At 36.0% G+C, this 17,004-nt stretch overlaps 1 protein-coding gene across 1 annotated transcript in view; it reads left to right on the forward strand.

The window, feature by feature from the left end:
* The first annotated feature begins 348 nt into the window (after nt 1-348).
* KIAA1715 (KIAA1715 ortholog) overlaps nt 349-17,004 on the forward strand; it is a 94,181-nt gene continuing 77,525 nt past the window's right edge. Inside the window, 4 exon segments of the mRNA XM_011991858.1 lie at nt 349-479; nt 6,661-6,754; nt 9,090-9,131; nt 9,885-10,072. Of these exon segments, the coding sequence (XP_011847248.1) occupies nt 349-479; nt 6,661-6,754; nt 9,090-9,131; nt 9,885-10,072 (455 nt within the window).

Raw genomic sequence — 17,004 nt, forward strand, 5'->3', positions numbered from 1 at the left:
TCCCAACCTTTGTCCTCCCCACTCTTCGCTCGCGCGGCGGTCTGAGACCACCAGGACCAGTTTCAGTGGTTTCCTTCTCCAGCGAGACGGCAGAACAGGCTTTAAAAGGAAAGCAGGCAGCGGAAGAGTAAGAAATAACTATATTCTAAGAGTAATAATAAATTGCAGTACATGACTGCCACACGACAACGGGCAGCCTACGCTGGCTGCGGAGGCCACAAACACAAGCTCCTAACCTCTCGCCCGACCCGCCCCAACAACTGCCAGCCCCGGGTAGGGTCACGTGACAGGGGAGCGGCGCGCTCCGGCCGCGGCGCCAATTGGCGAGCGGCGGGAGCGCGGGGTTTGATGGGAAGGAGTTGGCTGGGCCTGTCTCTCTGTCAGTGGCGGCTGCTGCTTGTTCTGGAGGCAGGCTGCGCGGTGGCGGCCGAGACTGGCGGGGGTGGACGCCCGGGCCGGGCTGCGCCCGCTTCTTGCAGGTAAAACGCTCAAGGCGAGGGCAGTTGGGGGGGCTCTGCATGGGGAGGCATGCTGAGCTGTGCCCCTGGGAAATAAGCTGCGGGTTCCCCGCTTGCCTCTCCTTGGTGCCCCCGCCTCCTGCCAAGTGGCCTAGAGCTCTGCGGCGGCTGCTGGTCAGGCTGCGCGGTGGTGCGCGCTGACCCAGGCTCGCCGCCTTGTTCCCTGGATTTCCCAGCACACTGGCAGTGGTGGTGCTGGAGTCTCGAAAGCCTTTTTTCCCCTCTAGGGCTGGTAGTTTCTCCAGCTTGATTCTGGGAGATTCCAGGTAGTGACTGGCTTGAGCCCCAGCTCTTTGGCCCACCTGTGTCGAGCTTACCTCGACACAGGTGGGGCAAAGAGGTCAGAAGGTCCCAAACTAGCATTTCCTACGCTCAGCTATCCGCTTTGAGCGTTTTGTCCGCGTCTTCTTTTTCTGAGTTGTGTGGAGGCTCCAAGAGTTGGAAAGACCAGAAGGGACTGAAAACTGTCAGTGTCATGCTGCCGGGCTCTAGCGTGTGGGCGTGGAGTACGTGCTACTTAGAGAAGAGGCTCTCCAACCATTGTCCTTATTCCAGGGATGGTGGGCTGTGGGGCGGACGGGAAGGGCGAAGATGCATAGTATCAGAGGCGTGGCAGGAGGAGAAAAACAAATCTAAATTCCATCAGTTCATAGTTGCGGATTGAGAAAGAGTTGGAATTGGTCAACTCAGCTTTGCTGATGGTGCTCTCACAGTGCTAAGCAAGACCCGTGAGTCACTGAGTTTTCCATGTTCTGCTTTTCCCGCTTGGCCTCCAGTGTGTGTTGCTTGGTGTCTACTGTTTTCTTGGGTGTCAGCATTGACAAAATGGACTCTATTCAACAACGGTTTGGTGGGTGTGAGTAAGCTTGGTTTCAGGAATATGTTCAAACTGGCAGGGAATGCTAATCTCTTTTCCTCAGCAGCCCCCAGAAGACCAAGTTGACTTTTAACACATTTTCTTAAACAGGAGTGGTGCGTTTAAAATTAGAATTTTAAGGTTTTCTGTTATCTATTGAGATCAGCTCAGTAATGCTGTTAATAAACCTATATAGTGTTTATATATTATAACATATAAACAAGAAAATACAAGAAAAGGAGGAGTTATATGGCTATTAAAAAGATATGATTTCATATAGAAATATTTATAATCAAATAGTAATTTTTTGGTGGTATTTAGTTCAGATGAAAATTGACTTACCATGAAAGCAAGCACTTAATCATTATATATTAAGAGGGTTTAATATATAATAGAGATGTACTTCTTTTCATTAATTTTTTTTTGAGGAGCAATAAATGTGGCTTGGGCTATTTCAGAATTGTCTTTTCAGTTAGGACATTTGGAAGTTAGAGTTCTAGAACAAATCACCTTTACTCTTCAATTGTATAGTACAGTATGTTATGGAGGTACTGTTGATGGTGATTAAATAGCTTATATTTAACTTTGGAATTTGATAAACTTAAAACTTCCTTTGCTGTTTTCTTCAAAGGCCTACAAGATTATTTAATGGCAGAGTCTACAGAATTTTTTGCTCTATTTCTTATACTAGAGAAAATGACAGCAATCTATTTTAGTAAAAATACAAACTGTGATATAATTTTCCAATTTTAGAATTATGAAATAAGTGCTTTCTTTATAAGAAGTTGGAAAGAAATGTGTTCCATATAAATACTAGGTGTGTTTTCTGGTAATAATAATGGCTACAATTTATTAAGCAGTTACTATGTGTTGTACACTGTGCCAAATGATACATAATTTCATTTAATTTATACAACAATTCTGTGAAGTGTAGATATTTTTACCATTTTGCAGATGCAATAACTGAGACTTGGAGAGTTTAAGTAATCTGCCCAAGACTGCATAGCTAGTAAGTGATTGAGCCATATTTTGAATCCAGATCTGTTTTATTACATTATTTTAATGTGTCTTGGAGTGAGGTGAAAATTTAAGAAAAACATTTCCCAAGATTTAAAATTCTGACACCCAAACCTGAGTGTAAATAGCCATTAGTAGAAAACATTCAAATAAGGTGGTCGACATTATTGTTCATTGAAAAACACATTTAGGTTGGATGGGGTTGCTCACGCCTGTAATCTCAGCACTTTGCGAGGCCAAGGCAGGCGGATCACTTGAGGTCATGAGTTCGAGACCAGCCAGGGCAACATGGTGAAACCCTGTCTCTACTAAAAACACAAAAATTAGCCGGGAATGGTGGCACACACCTGTAATCCCAGCTACATGGGAGGCTGAGGCAGGAGAATCACTTGAACCCAGGTGGCAGTGGTTGCAGTGAGCTGAGATTAGGCCGCTGCACTCCAGCCTGGGCAACAGACAGAGTGAGACTCAGTCTCAACAAAAAGAAAAACACACTTAGATGCACCCATCTCTTAAGGTCATGACAGGTCCTGTTGTGGTATCAGACCAGAGTGGAAAGAAACGCTCTGTACATGTTCATGGGAGAGTTCTTGGAGAAAAGTCAGTTGAGGTTGAACCATCTGTCCAATCCAGGACAAGTGAACTGATTTATGCCTCAGAAGGAAATGCAAGGGTTATTTATTCGGTTCCCATATATTTTCCATGTATTTGAAAGAAAGGAGAGATGGATTAGAAAATAGCAACAACCACAGCAGTAAAAACAGTTTGTATTGAGCAATCACTGTGTGCCAAGCACTGTTGTAAATAGTTTAGAATACATTATGTCATTTAAGTCTTTCAACATTTAAGAGGGTCCTTAACTATCCTTCTTTTACTGATGAGGAAATTGAGTAGCAGATAGGTTAAGTAACTGATATGTCCAAAATTGCACAGTAAGTGGTGGGCCACAGGACTTGGAGTTAAGATATTTGCGTGGAAAGGAGAGAACCAGTGGTTGAATACAGAAGAGGTCTGAAATTAAAGCTATGGAGCAATATTTGATTTAATAGTTTAATTTTGTTATGTTTTCACGTCTGTTAGAAAGTACCACTTATTACATGTGCATTACAGTAAATCAGTTCCTTTAATATTGGAATTTGATAGAAAAATTGCTAGTGCAGGTTGACCGTTTCTTTGATTATGAACCTGAAAGCCTGGATATGGCATTTAATGACTGTCACTCTAATATTGTTTTAGAGTACAAATTTAACAGCATAATCCCTTGCTTCTGGGGTCTTAGAGGCTAAGATGTAGATTGTTTCATTAATACCAAAACAATTCTTTAAGCAAATAATTGTCAAAATTGGTATAGTGATATTATGCATGTATTTCATATTGTACTTACTTTAAAATTGATATGCAGTAAACAAGTAAAGGGTGTGCTTGCAGACTTCTAGTACCAGTTCTGTCCCTAGCTGGAGCTACATGATTTTGCAAATCATTTAACTTCTCTTTAATGCAGATTTAAACACTCAAATGTAATCAAATAAAGGAATTGGGTTACACGATACATTGTACTAATACTGTTTCGTGTGCTTATTACTCACTTTTCAAATCAGTAGATTTGTTTACCAACTATTTGATAATGTCAGAGGTGCTTTCATATATTTTACATATAAATATTCCAATCTAATCTATACAAAGCAGACTTTATTTCTGATTTTGTGTTATTGGTAATAGCTGGGTGCTTAAAAAATCAAAACTAAAATACTATGTTTGGCTCTGCTGCTTACTGTCTTTGGGATATTACTTAGCACACTACTTCACTTCTCTTAGATTTCTCATTTTTAAAATGGAGGGATAGTAGTATCTAAATGCTAAAATTAATATAAAGCATTTGGGCTGGGCGTGGTGGCTCACGCCTATAATCCCCAGCACTTTGAGAGACCAAGGTGGGCAGATCACTTGAGGCCAGGAGTTCGAGACCAACCTGGCCAACAAGGTGAAATCCCTGTCTCTACCAAAAAAAAAAAAAAAAAAAAAAATTAGCCGGGTGTGGTGGCGCGTGCCTGTAGTCCCAGCTACGCCTTTGGAGACTGAGGTGGGAGAATTGCTTTAACCCTGGAGATGGAGGTTGTAGTGAGCCAAGATCTCACCACTGCACTCCAGCCTGGGTGTCATTGAGACTCTGTCTCAAAAAGAAAATGTATACACACACACACACACACACACACACAGCATTTGTTTTAGGGCCGCTAGAAATGAAGTACTAAGTGTTTAACTGATACTGTTGTTTGATATTGTTGTTGTCATTAGTTTCAAATATTAAAAATTCTGATCATAGTCTCAGTGTGTGATGGTTACAAACTTGACATTGAAGGATGTAATTCTACTTCAAAATATGTAGGTTGGTTGTGTACAGAACACTGCTAGACACCATACACTAGTTCCAGAATAGTGGAATGATGTGTATTTTGAGAATAACAAGTGATTCATATGAATCTACTCCCTCCACCCACCTTTTTGGTAATTATTTTTAGCATCTCAAGAGGGTTTTTAGATTTACTTACTGTCATGATTCAGATAGAAATTTATAGTTTAATTCATGAAAGTTCCTGGATTTTCTACAACCACATTTTAGAAAATACTAAATGATTAATAACATTTAGCTTGCAACTTAAATATGACTTGAAACATTCATTATAGTTATAAACTTTAGAGTTTTTCAGGACAGATTATAGGTGTTTCTGTCCTTAAAAATTACTTTGTGAGTAAAAGTATTTTACAGTTAAGCTCTTTGTTACTTTTCTAAGAAACTCCAAGATAGCTATGCCTTATGCTAGTTATGGTATATAAATAATTTTGCGGAGTGAGTGTTTTTACTTGATACTGGTATTATTTTGTGTTTACATTTACAGTTAAAAAATGTGAGAAATATGACATAGGTAACCTTTTTGGGGGTGGAAAAGAAGTAGTTTTATACATTGGCAAGTATCTAACTGTAACCTGGTTAAAATATGTCAGTTTGAAATTATACTTTTAACAATTCAACTTAAAAGAATAAAAATTTACATAATCGTTGTCCAGTAAGTTGATTTAGAATATAATATTGTTGAGTCTGTTATAAAACATTTGAGAGTCATAGAAAAACAACTAAAAGAAGTGGTTATAGAGCTAGCTGAATTGAAGGTCAACTAGCTTCAGGGACTTGTACACAATGTTAGGGAGAAATGTTTATTTGGGCATTGAACAGTAGTGTTTAGTAATAGAGGCTAGAAATCTGAAGATAAAGGGACTCTAGGCCATATTTCTTCTGAGCTATTGGACAAATCACTAAACCTCTTTTCACTTAGTTTTCTTATCTGTGAGATGGTAATACTAAAGACTATCCTATGAGAAAGTGGTGGTATTATTAACTGTAATTTAGAGAAAAGAAAATTAAGGCTCAGAATCATTAAGTGATTTGCTAAAGGTCACAGATAGCCTTGTAATCCTTATTTTCTTATTAATAACTTGGTTGTGGCTTTCTCTTATTACTTGTAAGGTTATATTCTAAACATTGTAAAACACTCCTACTCCAGATAACTAGTTTAGTTGGGAGACTGCTGGATGGTAGAAATGATTTTATTTAAGTATATAGTATGAAAGTAGTATGGTAAAACTTTGTTCCCAGAACAACATAGAGAACATATTTTAAAGAATAGAAAATAGCAAAGTGGTAAGAATATACATTTCTAAACTTCATTGTCATTTGAAAAGCTTTTCAAACTTTATTTTCACTTTTAAATCTGTTCTGGTTTTGAAGAATGGATTTTTAAAAGGTGGACTTGGCAGTGTGCGATGACTCACGCCTGTAATCCCAGCACTTTGGGAGGCCGAGGTGGGCAGATCACTTGAGGCCAGGAGTTCAAGACCAGCCTGGCCAACATAGCAAAACTCTGTCTCTATCAAGAATATAAAATTAGCCAGGCGTAGTGGTGCACACCTGTAGTCCCAGCTACTCAGGAGGGTGAGGCACAAGAATCGCTTAACCTGGGAGGCGGAAGTTGCAATGAGGTGAGATCTCGCCTCTGCACTCTAGCGTGGGCAACACAGAGAGACTCCATCTCAAAAAATAGTAATAATAAAAAAAGATAGACTCTATCCCAATAACTGTCTGATATCAAATTCCATATATGTGGAGTCCAAAGAAATTAATATTTCATAACATTTTTTAGGCAGTATTGCAACATCTGTAGTGGGTATGCTGTGTGTTTAACTTAACATTTTAAATATTTGCTTTATTTCTAGCTGTGAATTCCTTTGAACAATTGATGATATTTATCATTGTGCCCAGTTTCTACAAATAAAAGATGGGTGGATTATTTTCTCGATGGAGGGTAAGGTACTTTTCTTTACAGCTAGTTCTTGAGTCTAATATAAAAGTGTCACATAAAGCTATTTGTGAAAGTCTCCTTTCATTATAGCCCTGAATAGTAGTTTGCTGTTTTCCTTAACTTTTTTTCTTCTCTTTTGAATTACTTTTCTATTTTTTATTTTGATACTTCCACTTGTTCTGTAGGTGTCCAATGTCTCTGTGTAACAGAATTATTTCATTTGGATGTATGAATTATTTTTATTTCTGTATTTCTGTATTTGTGTGCAAATGGCTATCTTGTTTTCTTATACTTCCTAAGTTTCAAGCTTATTTGAAAGGTAGTTGAAAATAAGTACTCTAGGCCGGGTGCGGTGGCTCACGCCTGTAATCCCAACACTTTGGGAGGCCGAGGTGGGCAGATCATGAGTTCAGGAGTTCGAGACCAGCTTGGCCAACATGTTGAAACCCTGTCTCCACTAAAAATGCAAAAATTAGCTCGGCGTAGTGGTGTGAACCTATAATCTCAGCTACTCGGGAGGCTGAGGCAGGAGAATGAACCCAGGAGGCAGAGGTTGCAGTGAGCCGAGATCGTGCCACTGCACTCCAGCCTGGGTGACAGAGCAAGACTCTGTCTCAAAAAAAAGAAAAAAAAGTATTCTATACAATATTTGTTTCTTACACACTGTATCTTTTTACTTGAAGCTTATCATAAATATTGACTAAAGTCACACTACATGTGCTTTTAGAATTTATAGGTTAAACAAAATTAGAAATTCAGTTTGATTTTATTGGATAAGCTTTTAGAGGAAGTATCTCAAAGTTACAGCTCGAAAATATGAATTGTATAAATTATATAAGCCCGTCTCTACTAAAAATACAGAAATTAGCTGGGCGTGGTGGTGGGCGCCTGTAATCCCAGCTACTTGGGAGGCTGAGGCAGGATCGCTTGAACCCAGAAGATGAAGGTTGCAGTGAGCCGAGATTTTGCCACTGCACTCCAGCCTGGGCGACAGAGCTAGACTCTGTCTCAAATAAAAGAAAACAAAATTATATAAATGCTTTTTTCAAATGTAAGAGGAGATAAGGTAGTCTAGGATAAACTACTTATTTTTTTTTTCTCCTTACTACCATAATAATAGAGTCTAACTATACTTGGTACATAACTTAGGTTTTGGGCTGTTGCTGGAACAGCCTTGTTTTGGATCAGCATTATATTGACCCTGTTATGACCTTTTAATAATCTGCCCAAGGATCAAATTTATCTCTTCTTGCTTTGTCTTTCATATTAGGTTGAACCATATGAAATTGCCAGTATTCAACTGCTTGGGCTTAGCAAAATGTCAATTTCATATGGTTAACTCTAATGTTAACAACTCTTATGGGAACTACAATGACCTGATATTCATTACCCTCTTGGATTGTTGAGTATGTAATTGGTAAATATTTTTTCAAGTGTTTTATGAGTGATTTTGGCTGATTTTTATTCTAGATGTATAAAAAATACCTTTGGCAAACAAGCTTTGCTATAATGAAGTATTCTTAGATGTCCTTTTAAAATCTGATCTTCAAAAAGTACTTTAGGAATTTAGAATGAAGGTAGCCTGTTGATTTTGACCTCCAGAGTCTTAAGTGAACTTTTAGCAATAGCCAATCAGACTATTTTTAGTCTGTAAATTTTTTTAATGTGTTAATTCTTTTGAGTAATCATTCCTAAGGAATTTTTTTGGAGGAAAATGTGCGGTTTTTTAATTTTTTAATTTAATTAAAAAATTTTTTTGAGATGCAGTCTTTCTCTGTCACCCAGGCTAGAGTGCAGTGGTGCGATCTCAGCTCACTGCAATGTCTGGCTCCCGGGTTCAAGCAAATCTCGTGCCTGAGCCTCCTGAGTAGCTGGGATTACAAGCGCATGCCACCACGCCCAGCTAATTTTTGGATTTTTAGTAGAGATGGCGTTTCACCATGTTGACCAGGTTGGTCTCAAACTCCTGACCCTAAGTGATCCGCTCACCTTGGCCTCCCAAAGTGCAGGCGCGAGCCACCGTACCTGGCCAAAATTTGTTTCTTTCTATAACAGTGTGTTTTATTGAGGTTAAGAATGGTAAAAATTGAGCCATCAGAATTCAGTCTTTCTAGGATTAAAAAAAGTTAAGTAGGGAAATGCTTATTTCTTTACTCTTATGTAGTTCTGTTTGCAATTATAATTTTTATTTAAGTAAATCTTAGTTATAAACAAGAATACATATTTGCCTGATAACATTTGAGAAAATTCAATTTTGAAATAAATGTTCTTTAATGATTATATCAAAACGTAAAAGTTTGTGATACGTTTTAATGCTGTCTCTTGTTTCTGTTTCTATAACAGACAAAACCTTCAACTGTAGAAGTTCTAGAAAGTATAGATAAGGTATGTTCTTTGGCTGTAAGGTATTTTAATTCATTTTAGGTATTAAATAAATATTATTGTAGTATATATTATTTTGGAGACCAAATCTATTATGGGAATTGAGAAATGATATAGAGTGAGTCTGAGAACTTTAATGTTATGTGACCGCAAAAAAATCTAAAGTCTATCAGTGACTTAAGAAGTCTGTTTCAAGTAATAGAGCCAGTTAGAATGAAATTAGATCTGTAGTGTGGTGTAAATAAATGTTACAGGTAGGACAAAATAGATGAGATACTATATAATAGTTTTTATCAGTCTACAAAATTTTCACAGCTTTTTATATAGTATAAAAAATGATTTTCTGGGAATATGGAGAGTGATAAATAGATGGGTTACTGTTTTAATTTTTATTCTTTTTCTTATTGCCAGATTTTTAAAATGCCTTTTATAGGAGGAATTATTACTTGTTTGACTCAACAAATATTGCTGATACCAATTTCATTCCCTGAATCTTTGCCAATTTGATAGTTTAAAAATAGTAATTAATTTTGCATTGTAAAATTGCTTTGTTAGAATAAGCATTATAAATTTTTAACTTCAGTTTTAGTTTTCTTTTCCATATTATGTTCTGTTTTAAACGGTTAGGGTATTATGCTTTATTGAACTTTAAATAAGAGTTTTTTCTTAAATATCTTTCCTGTTAACATTTTTTAACATTTTAATTTCTTTATGAAGTTTGAAATTTACTAACAGGGAATAATTTTCTCTTAACAGGAAATTCAAGCATTGGAAGAATTTAGGGAAAAAAATCAGAGATTACAAAAATTATGGGTTGGAAGATTAATTCTGTATTCCTCAGTTCTCTATCTGTTTACATGCTTAATTGTATATTTGTGGTATCTTCCTGATGAATTTACAGCAAGACTTGCCATGACACTCCCATTTTTTGCTTTTCCATTGATGTAAGTAAATTATTCTTTTTGTTGATCTTTTCCTTTTCTGACTAGAGAGTCTTAATGTATATCTAGTATATATATTCAGTCTTTTTATTATTAAATGGTAATATCTGATTGAGTTTGAATTTCTTTCACAATTTGAAAAGATTTTTTAAAAATAGTAGAACAATTGTTTTAAACCTTCATTTGTAATCCAATATACCTGAGGAGTATTACCTAGTAATATGAGTAATAATTGCTCTATATGGCAATGTTTTATGATTTTCTAGTAGATGACCATGCTCCCCTAGGGGCATTGGGCGTGGAGTAGGGGGTAATGGCAAGTGGGGCAGGGTTTGTAAAACCAAAAGAATAACTGCTCAAATTATTCTGAATGTATTCCATTCACCCCAACTCTCTTTCCTTCTTTTTACTGCTGTATAGTCACTGCTATAAAGCAACTGACCCTTATTTTAGAAATATTTTATAATATAGCACTGTATAGGAGGTATATCATGACTGAGAATTTTGGGAGACAATTTGATAAAAAGTTTGTTTTTTCAGTCAACAAGTATTTATGGGTACCAATTGTTTAGACATTGGATTATAATGGTGTATGGTACATAAAAATACAAAACTCTCTGACTGTATATCTTAGACTGCAAACATTAAGTAATGAGTATGATGAATGTTATAAAAGAGAAGTGTAAAATGCTATGGGAGCATTTAATAGGGGCATTGCCTCAGTCTGGGTACTACTATAAAAAATGTGTTTGTTTAGTCTTTAGTGCAGGGCATATTTTCAAATTGGAACTCCTGAAGCTTGTAAAATTATAAGTTTGTATGTAGCTACAAGAGCTGAAATTGAGTGCTTTCATAATATTGCAAAATAATTGTCCCTGCTAATTTCTTTGTTTTCACGTTTTGAAATCTTTTGGAATGCTTTTATCCCAGTAGTAGTGGATTTTATAATTGTGAGCCCCTTTTCCTTGTTTCCCTTATACTTTTTTCATAAGAGGAGAGAAAAGCAATTTACAAAGTAGAATGAGATGTTTAGTTGATTTAAGTACTTTTAAACACTCAGAAATGCACTTTACATCTATTTCCATATAAAGATTAATTTTTTTGATCATAAAAGACTTGTATCTAGTTGTAACGGAATGTCTGATAGGGAACTCTACTGTGTTAATTATAATGGCTATCCAAAAAACTATGATTTAGATTTGCTATTATGATTCATAAAAGTTTTTTGGGGGGCAAATAAATTGTATACTAATTGTTCTTTAGAAGCAGGAAAACTTTATTTCTTTAAAAAATGTAATTTCTTCAATTCAATCTTTCTGATACTTTGGGTATGAAGCTTTCTAATCCTTACTGTGTCGCTCTGATTTTTCTGCATCACCTGCATCTAGTATATCTTGGCTTGTTTAGCTTCATAGCCATTTTTCACTTTGTCTCATTGATATTTGTGACCTCGTTCTCAACTGTAGTAGCTTCTATTTTAGTGAGCTTTTCACTTTTTGAAGCAAAGACTGGTTATCCAACAAAGAATAACATTGTCCTTCTGATCGATGACAATCAAAAAAGCATGAAATAAAGCACAATTTGAAAGTGGATGTGGTAAAAAGAAAGAAGACTTAATACAGGACATTTTCTTATGTGTGTAACATGAATTGTTGCCTTTTGTGTGCAATGTGAGCTTATCCCTGGACTTTTTTCTTTGGGAAACAGTGTCTTAGTTTGTTAGTGTTGCTATAAAGGAATACCTGAGGCTGGGTAGTTTATGAAGAAATGAGGTTTATTTGGCTCATGGTTCTGTTGACTGTGCAAGAAGTATGGCACCAGCATCTGCATCTGGTGAGGGCCTCAGGCTGCTTCACTCCTGGCGGAAGGTGACGGGGGGACAGCATATGCAGAGATCACTTGGTGAGAGAGAAAGCAAGAGATAGGGGAGGTGCCAGTTTCTTTTTAACAACCAGCTCTCTCAGGAACTAATAGAGGGCAAACTCTCACAATGCCCTAGGGAGGACATTCATCTGTTCATGAGATCCGCCCCCGTGACCCAAACACCTCCCATTAGGCCCCACCTCCAACACTGGGGGACAAATTTCAATATGAGGTTTGGAGGATCAAATATCTAAATTATAGCAAACAGTTTTGAGGTCTGGACTCGGATTTACTTAAAGACTTAGAGGCAAAAGGGACAATAAAGTATGTTGTTTTGCTCGACACTGTCTACATTGATTATATAGTTTAGAAATCTACCTGATATCTGTAAAAAGTGACTGCTGTCTACACATTCCCAGTTTCCCAAATGCTTTTACTGGAAAGGTCATGGATCAGGACTGAGCATATATTGTATAACTATTCCAAAATTATTCTTTATGGTAGAATATCAATACTCTATATAACATCCTTTGAAATTTATTATATTTTTACTTCAGAATGTAATATGGAGGAGTTTAGTATAATTCCACTTGTTGTTTTTCTGCCTTTCAGATTCAACAGTATATTTATCTCCCTCTGATCTTTTCAAGTATTACTGAAACTTAAATCATAATATAAGTGCTGAATTTATTTTGTAGGAGTCATTAAGACTACACACCATATTGAGGGAAGGTTTGAGTTACGTAAAGTTAAAATTTTGTATTTCTGCATTATTCTGGCAAATATGCATTACCTTGGGAGTTGGTTCATTTTCTAAGTCAGCAACCATTAAGTTTTGTTTCTGTGTTAACTAATGCTACAAGCAATCTTGTAGACTTTTACTTCTGGATACCTTACTTTTATAAATTTTAACTTTCTAGACATGTCATTCTCTGTAATTTTAGAGACTGATCATCATCCTGAGGTATTGACCTTCCCAAAGGAGTTAGCCATAATTTTCTTATTTGGTTTGTTTTTGCCTCTCAAAATGGGGTTGTTGGGGAAGAAATTTAAGCAAGGGAATTGAGGAAGGTGATCATATTCCTATTTCTCTTCTTGTATCTACACTTAAATTGAAAGCCATTTAAGGATAGGGATTTGTTCTTATATAATTTTCATGCCTCCTGTCTCTCCCCACAAGTAGCACATGTTAGATATTTCCTCAATCCAGCTAGGTTGACAAACATAATTTGTAACCTTTTGAAGAAAGTTAAATGTTTGTTTCATGATACACTAATAAGAATACAAGTGTATTTTAGCCAGGCGGGGTGGCTCACGCCTATAATCTCAGCACTTTGGGAGGCCAGGGTGGGTGGATCACGAGGTTAGGAGATCGGGACCATCCTGGCTAACACGGTAAAACCCTGTCTCTACTAAAAATACAAAAAATTAGCCCAGCATGGTGGTGGGCTCCTTAGTCCCAGCTACTCAGGAGGCTGAGGCAGGAGAATGGCATGAACCTTGGGAGGGAGAGCTTACAGTGAGCCGAGGTCAAGCCACTGCACTCCAACCTGGGCGACAGGCCCAGAAATAACCTCAAAAGGAATTTTTAGATAAGGCTTTTATATATAATAAAGAAGACATTTGTAAGGAAAAATGGTGTTGAGTTATATGCCCCCCCCAAAAAAAAACCAAAAGCAAGAAGTACTCAATTCTTATTTTTTACATCAAAATAAATCATTGTTACTATTTTGCCTAAACATGAAGGTAATTTTTGCTGAAGTCTTTGGTGGTTAAATAAGCTGACAAAGAAGTCGACATAGTTGTAAATATTAAGACCTGTATATCAATTCAACTTTAGCTTTTGTTTTTTTTTGTTTTGTTTTGTTTTGAGACAGAGTTTTTACTCTGTTGCCCAGGCTGGAGTGAAATGGTGAAATCTTGACTCACTACATCCTCTGCCTCCCAGGCTCAAGCTCTCGTGCCTCAGCCTCCTAAGTAGTGGGAATTATAGGCATTCACTACATTCCTGTCTAATTTTTGTGTGTTTTTTTGTTTGTTTGTTTTAGTAGAGATGGGGTGTCAGTATGTTGACCAGGTTGGTCTTGAACTCTTAGCCTCAAGTGATCTGCCCATCTCGGCCTCACAAAGTGTTGGTATTACAGGCATGAGCCACCATGCCCGGCTCATCGTTAGATTTATATATTGCTAAATCTCATCTAAAAACATTTTTATAAATTGGATAGGGCTTATGATACGGTTGTTTGAAAAAGAACACAAGTTTGGCAGAAAGGGCGAAAGAGGTAACAAAATAATGTTGTATAATATGAAGGTTGGTGAAAACCCACCAGGTTTATAGAATGTTAATTCTTTACCCAAAGTAAGGAAGGTTTAGTTATATTGATTGAATTGAGATATTCTGCTATATTTCAACTTTTAGCATTTTTAGTTTGAGTACAGTGAAACACTGAATATTGAGGTTTTAAAATGTTGAAGCTGTCCTCTGTGTGATTCTATTATATTGAAGTTCCAAGTATTTGCTGCTAGGACACATATTTTTTTAGTTCAAGTCATTAGATATTATTGAACAAAAATACATGCTGTAGTAATGTTCCAAGTAGCATTAATTTCATTCAGAAAAGAACAAATGCTTTGATGAATGTGAGTCAAAGAATTTTTATTTCTCAACTGATTGTATATATAAATGTAGTGATTTTCTATACCAATTTTATATTCAACTGCAATAATAGTCTTTTTGTTTCTAATAATTTTTTTGGTTGATTCTTTGAGAGTTTCCAAGTATGTAGTCATATAAACTGTAAATAGCAATAATTTTACCACCTCCTTTTGTTTCTTTCATTTGATATTTTTTCTTGTTAGATATTTTTGATTTTTTTTTTCTCCTGGCTAATTATGTTAGCTTAACAGGACAGTGTTGTAGAGAAAATAGTGGACATACTTGATGTGTTTTTTTGGGAATTTTTCTGATGTTTCACCATTGGGCATTATTCTGACTTTTGGATTGAGACAGATACATTTGATCATGTTAAGGAATTTTCTACCTATTCTTACTGTATTTAGTTTTTTTTTTTTTTTTTTTTTAAATCAAGAAAGGTTGTTGAATGTTGTTAAATACAATTCATTATCTATGGAGATTCCATATGACTTTTCATCTTCTCTTGATTCGAAGGGATTATATTAAACATTGAATCATTCTTGAATTCCGGAAAAATTTCTGCTTTCAGTATTGTGATCATTTTATAAAAGCATCCAAAAACTTTTCTTTATTTTCATTCTTTATTTGTTGAAATAATAGCACTGTACATGTGTTTGAAACTATGATACTTTCTGACCACTGCTTTAGTTTTATGCCATGGGTCTTGATATATAGTGATTTATTTTGGTTATTTACAAGATGGGATTTTTTAAGAGGGAGTTATAATCTGTGATGGATGGCAAATATATATTTATATTTTTATTTATTGTCTTAGTTACAATTTCTAGTTTTATTGTATTGCTTTCAGAGAATTTTAAATATTTCTGATTTAAATTTATTGAGTTTTTTGGTGGAATGTTATTTGGTCAATTTTTTAAGTGTTTCATGAACATTTGAAGATATATTCTCTTTTTTCAGTTACACAGAGTTTAATATTAGCAATGTGAACTACCTTATGCTGTATAGATCTTCTATATCCTAATAAAAATGTATTTCTACTTTTCCCTGTATTTCTTTTAGTTTTGTTTTATGAATGTTGATGCCTTGCTTTTTGCATGAGTATTTCTGTTATATCTTCATTGTAAACACATCCTTTAAAAATAATTTTTAATTTTGAAAAAATTATAGGTTTACAGGAAGTTGCAGAAAAAAATGTACAGGCAGGTTGCAGGTACCTCACCTAGCTTACCCCAATGGTAACATCTATACAGTAGTTTTTCCTTCATCCACAGTTTTGCCCTTTGCAGTTTCAGTTAACTGTGGTCAGTTGCAGTCTGAAAATATTAGTTTTTCAAGAGAGACCACATTCATATAACTTTTATTGCAGTATAGTTATACTTGTTCTATTTTATTATTGGTTATTTTTGTTAATCTCTTACTTTGCCTAATTTATAAATTAAATCCCTATACCTACATGATATGTGTGTATAGAAAAAAACTTCGTATATGTTGGGTTTGGTACTGTTCATGGTTTCAGGCATCCACTGGGGATCTTGGAACATATCACTGAGATTAAGGGAGAACTACTGTAGTAAACTTTCACGCCCAGGAAATTGACATTGCTTCAATCCACGGAGCCTATTCAGATTTCATCAGTTTTATATGAATTCCTTTGAGTGGGTTTTATATTTCTATGCAATTTTATCGCCTGTAGCTTTGTGTAACCACCCCACAATTCAGATCCAGAACTGTTCCATCACCACAAGGCTCCTTTTTGCTACTCCTTTATAGCCATACATGTCTTCCTCCACTTTCCCCATTCCTAGCCCCTGCCATCCATTAATCTGTTTTCTATCTCCACAAATTTGTTATTTCAAGAATGTTACAAAATGGAACCACATAGTATGTAACCTTTTGAAATTGGCGTTTTTTGCTCAGTATATTCTTGAGATTTATCCAAGTTGTTCAATGTATCAATAGTTCCTTTCTTTCTCTGAGTAGTATTCCGTGGTGTTAATGGACCATGGTTTAACCATTCACCTGCTGAAGACCATTTGCATTGTTTCCAGTTCTTGCTATTACAAATAAGCCTGCAATGAATATTTTGTACAGGTTTTTATGTGAACATAAGTCATTTCTCTGGGGTGTATGCCCAAGGGTGCAAATACTGGAGTATGTAGTGAGTACATGTTAGTTCTATAAGAAATTGCTAAACTTTTTTTCAGAGTAAATATACCATTTTACATTGCCACTAGGTGGGTATGAGTGATCTAGTTTCTCTACATCCTTGCCAGCATTTGGTGTTAATCACTATTTTCTGTTTTGACTGTTTTGATAGGTATGTAGCAATATCTCATTGTGGTTTTAATTTTTATTTTCCTAATGGCTGAGGATGTTTCATGTGCTTATTTGCCATTAATATGTATCTTTTTCAGCA

Source organism: Mandrillus leucophaeus, unplaced genomic scaffold (genome assembly GCF_000951045.1).
Source record: "Mandrillus leucophaeus isolate KB7577 unplaced genomic scaffold, Mleu.le_1.0 Scaffold40, whole genome shotgun sequence".
Taxonomy (NCBI): domain Eukaryota; kingdom Metazoa; phylum Chordata; class Mammalia; order Primates; family Cercopithecidae; genus Mandrillus; species Mandrillus leucophaeus.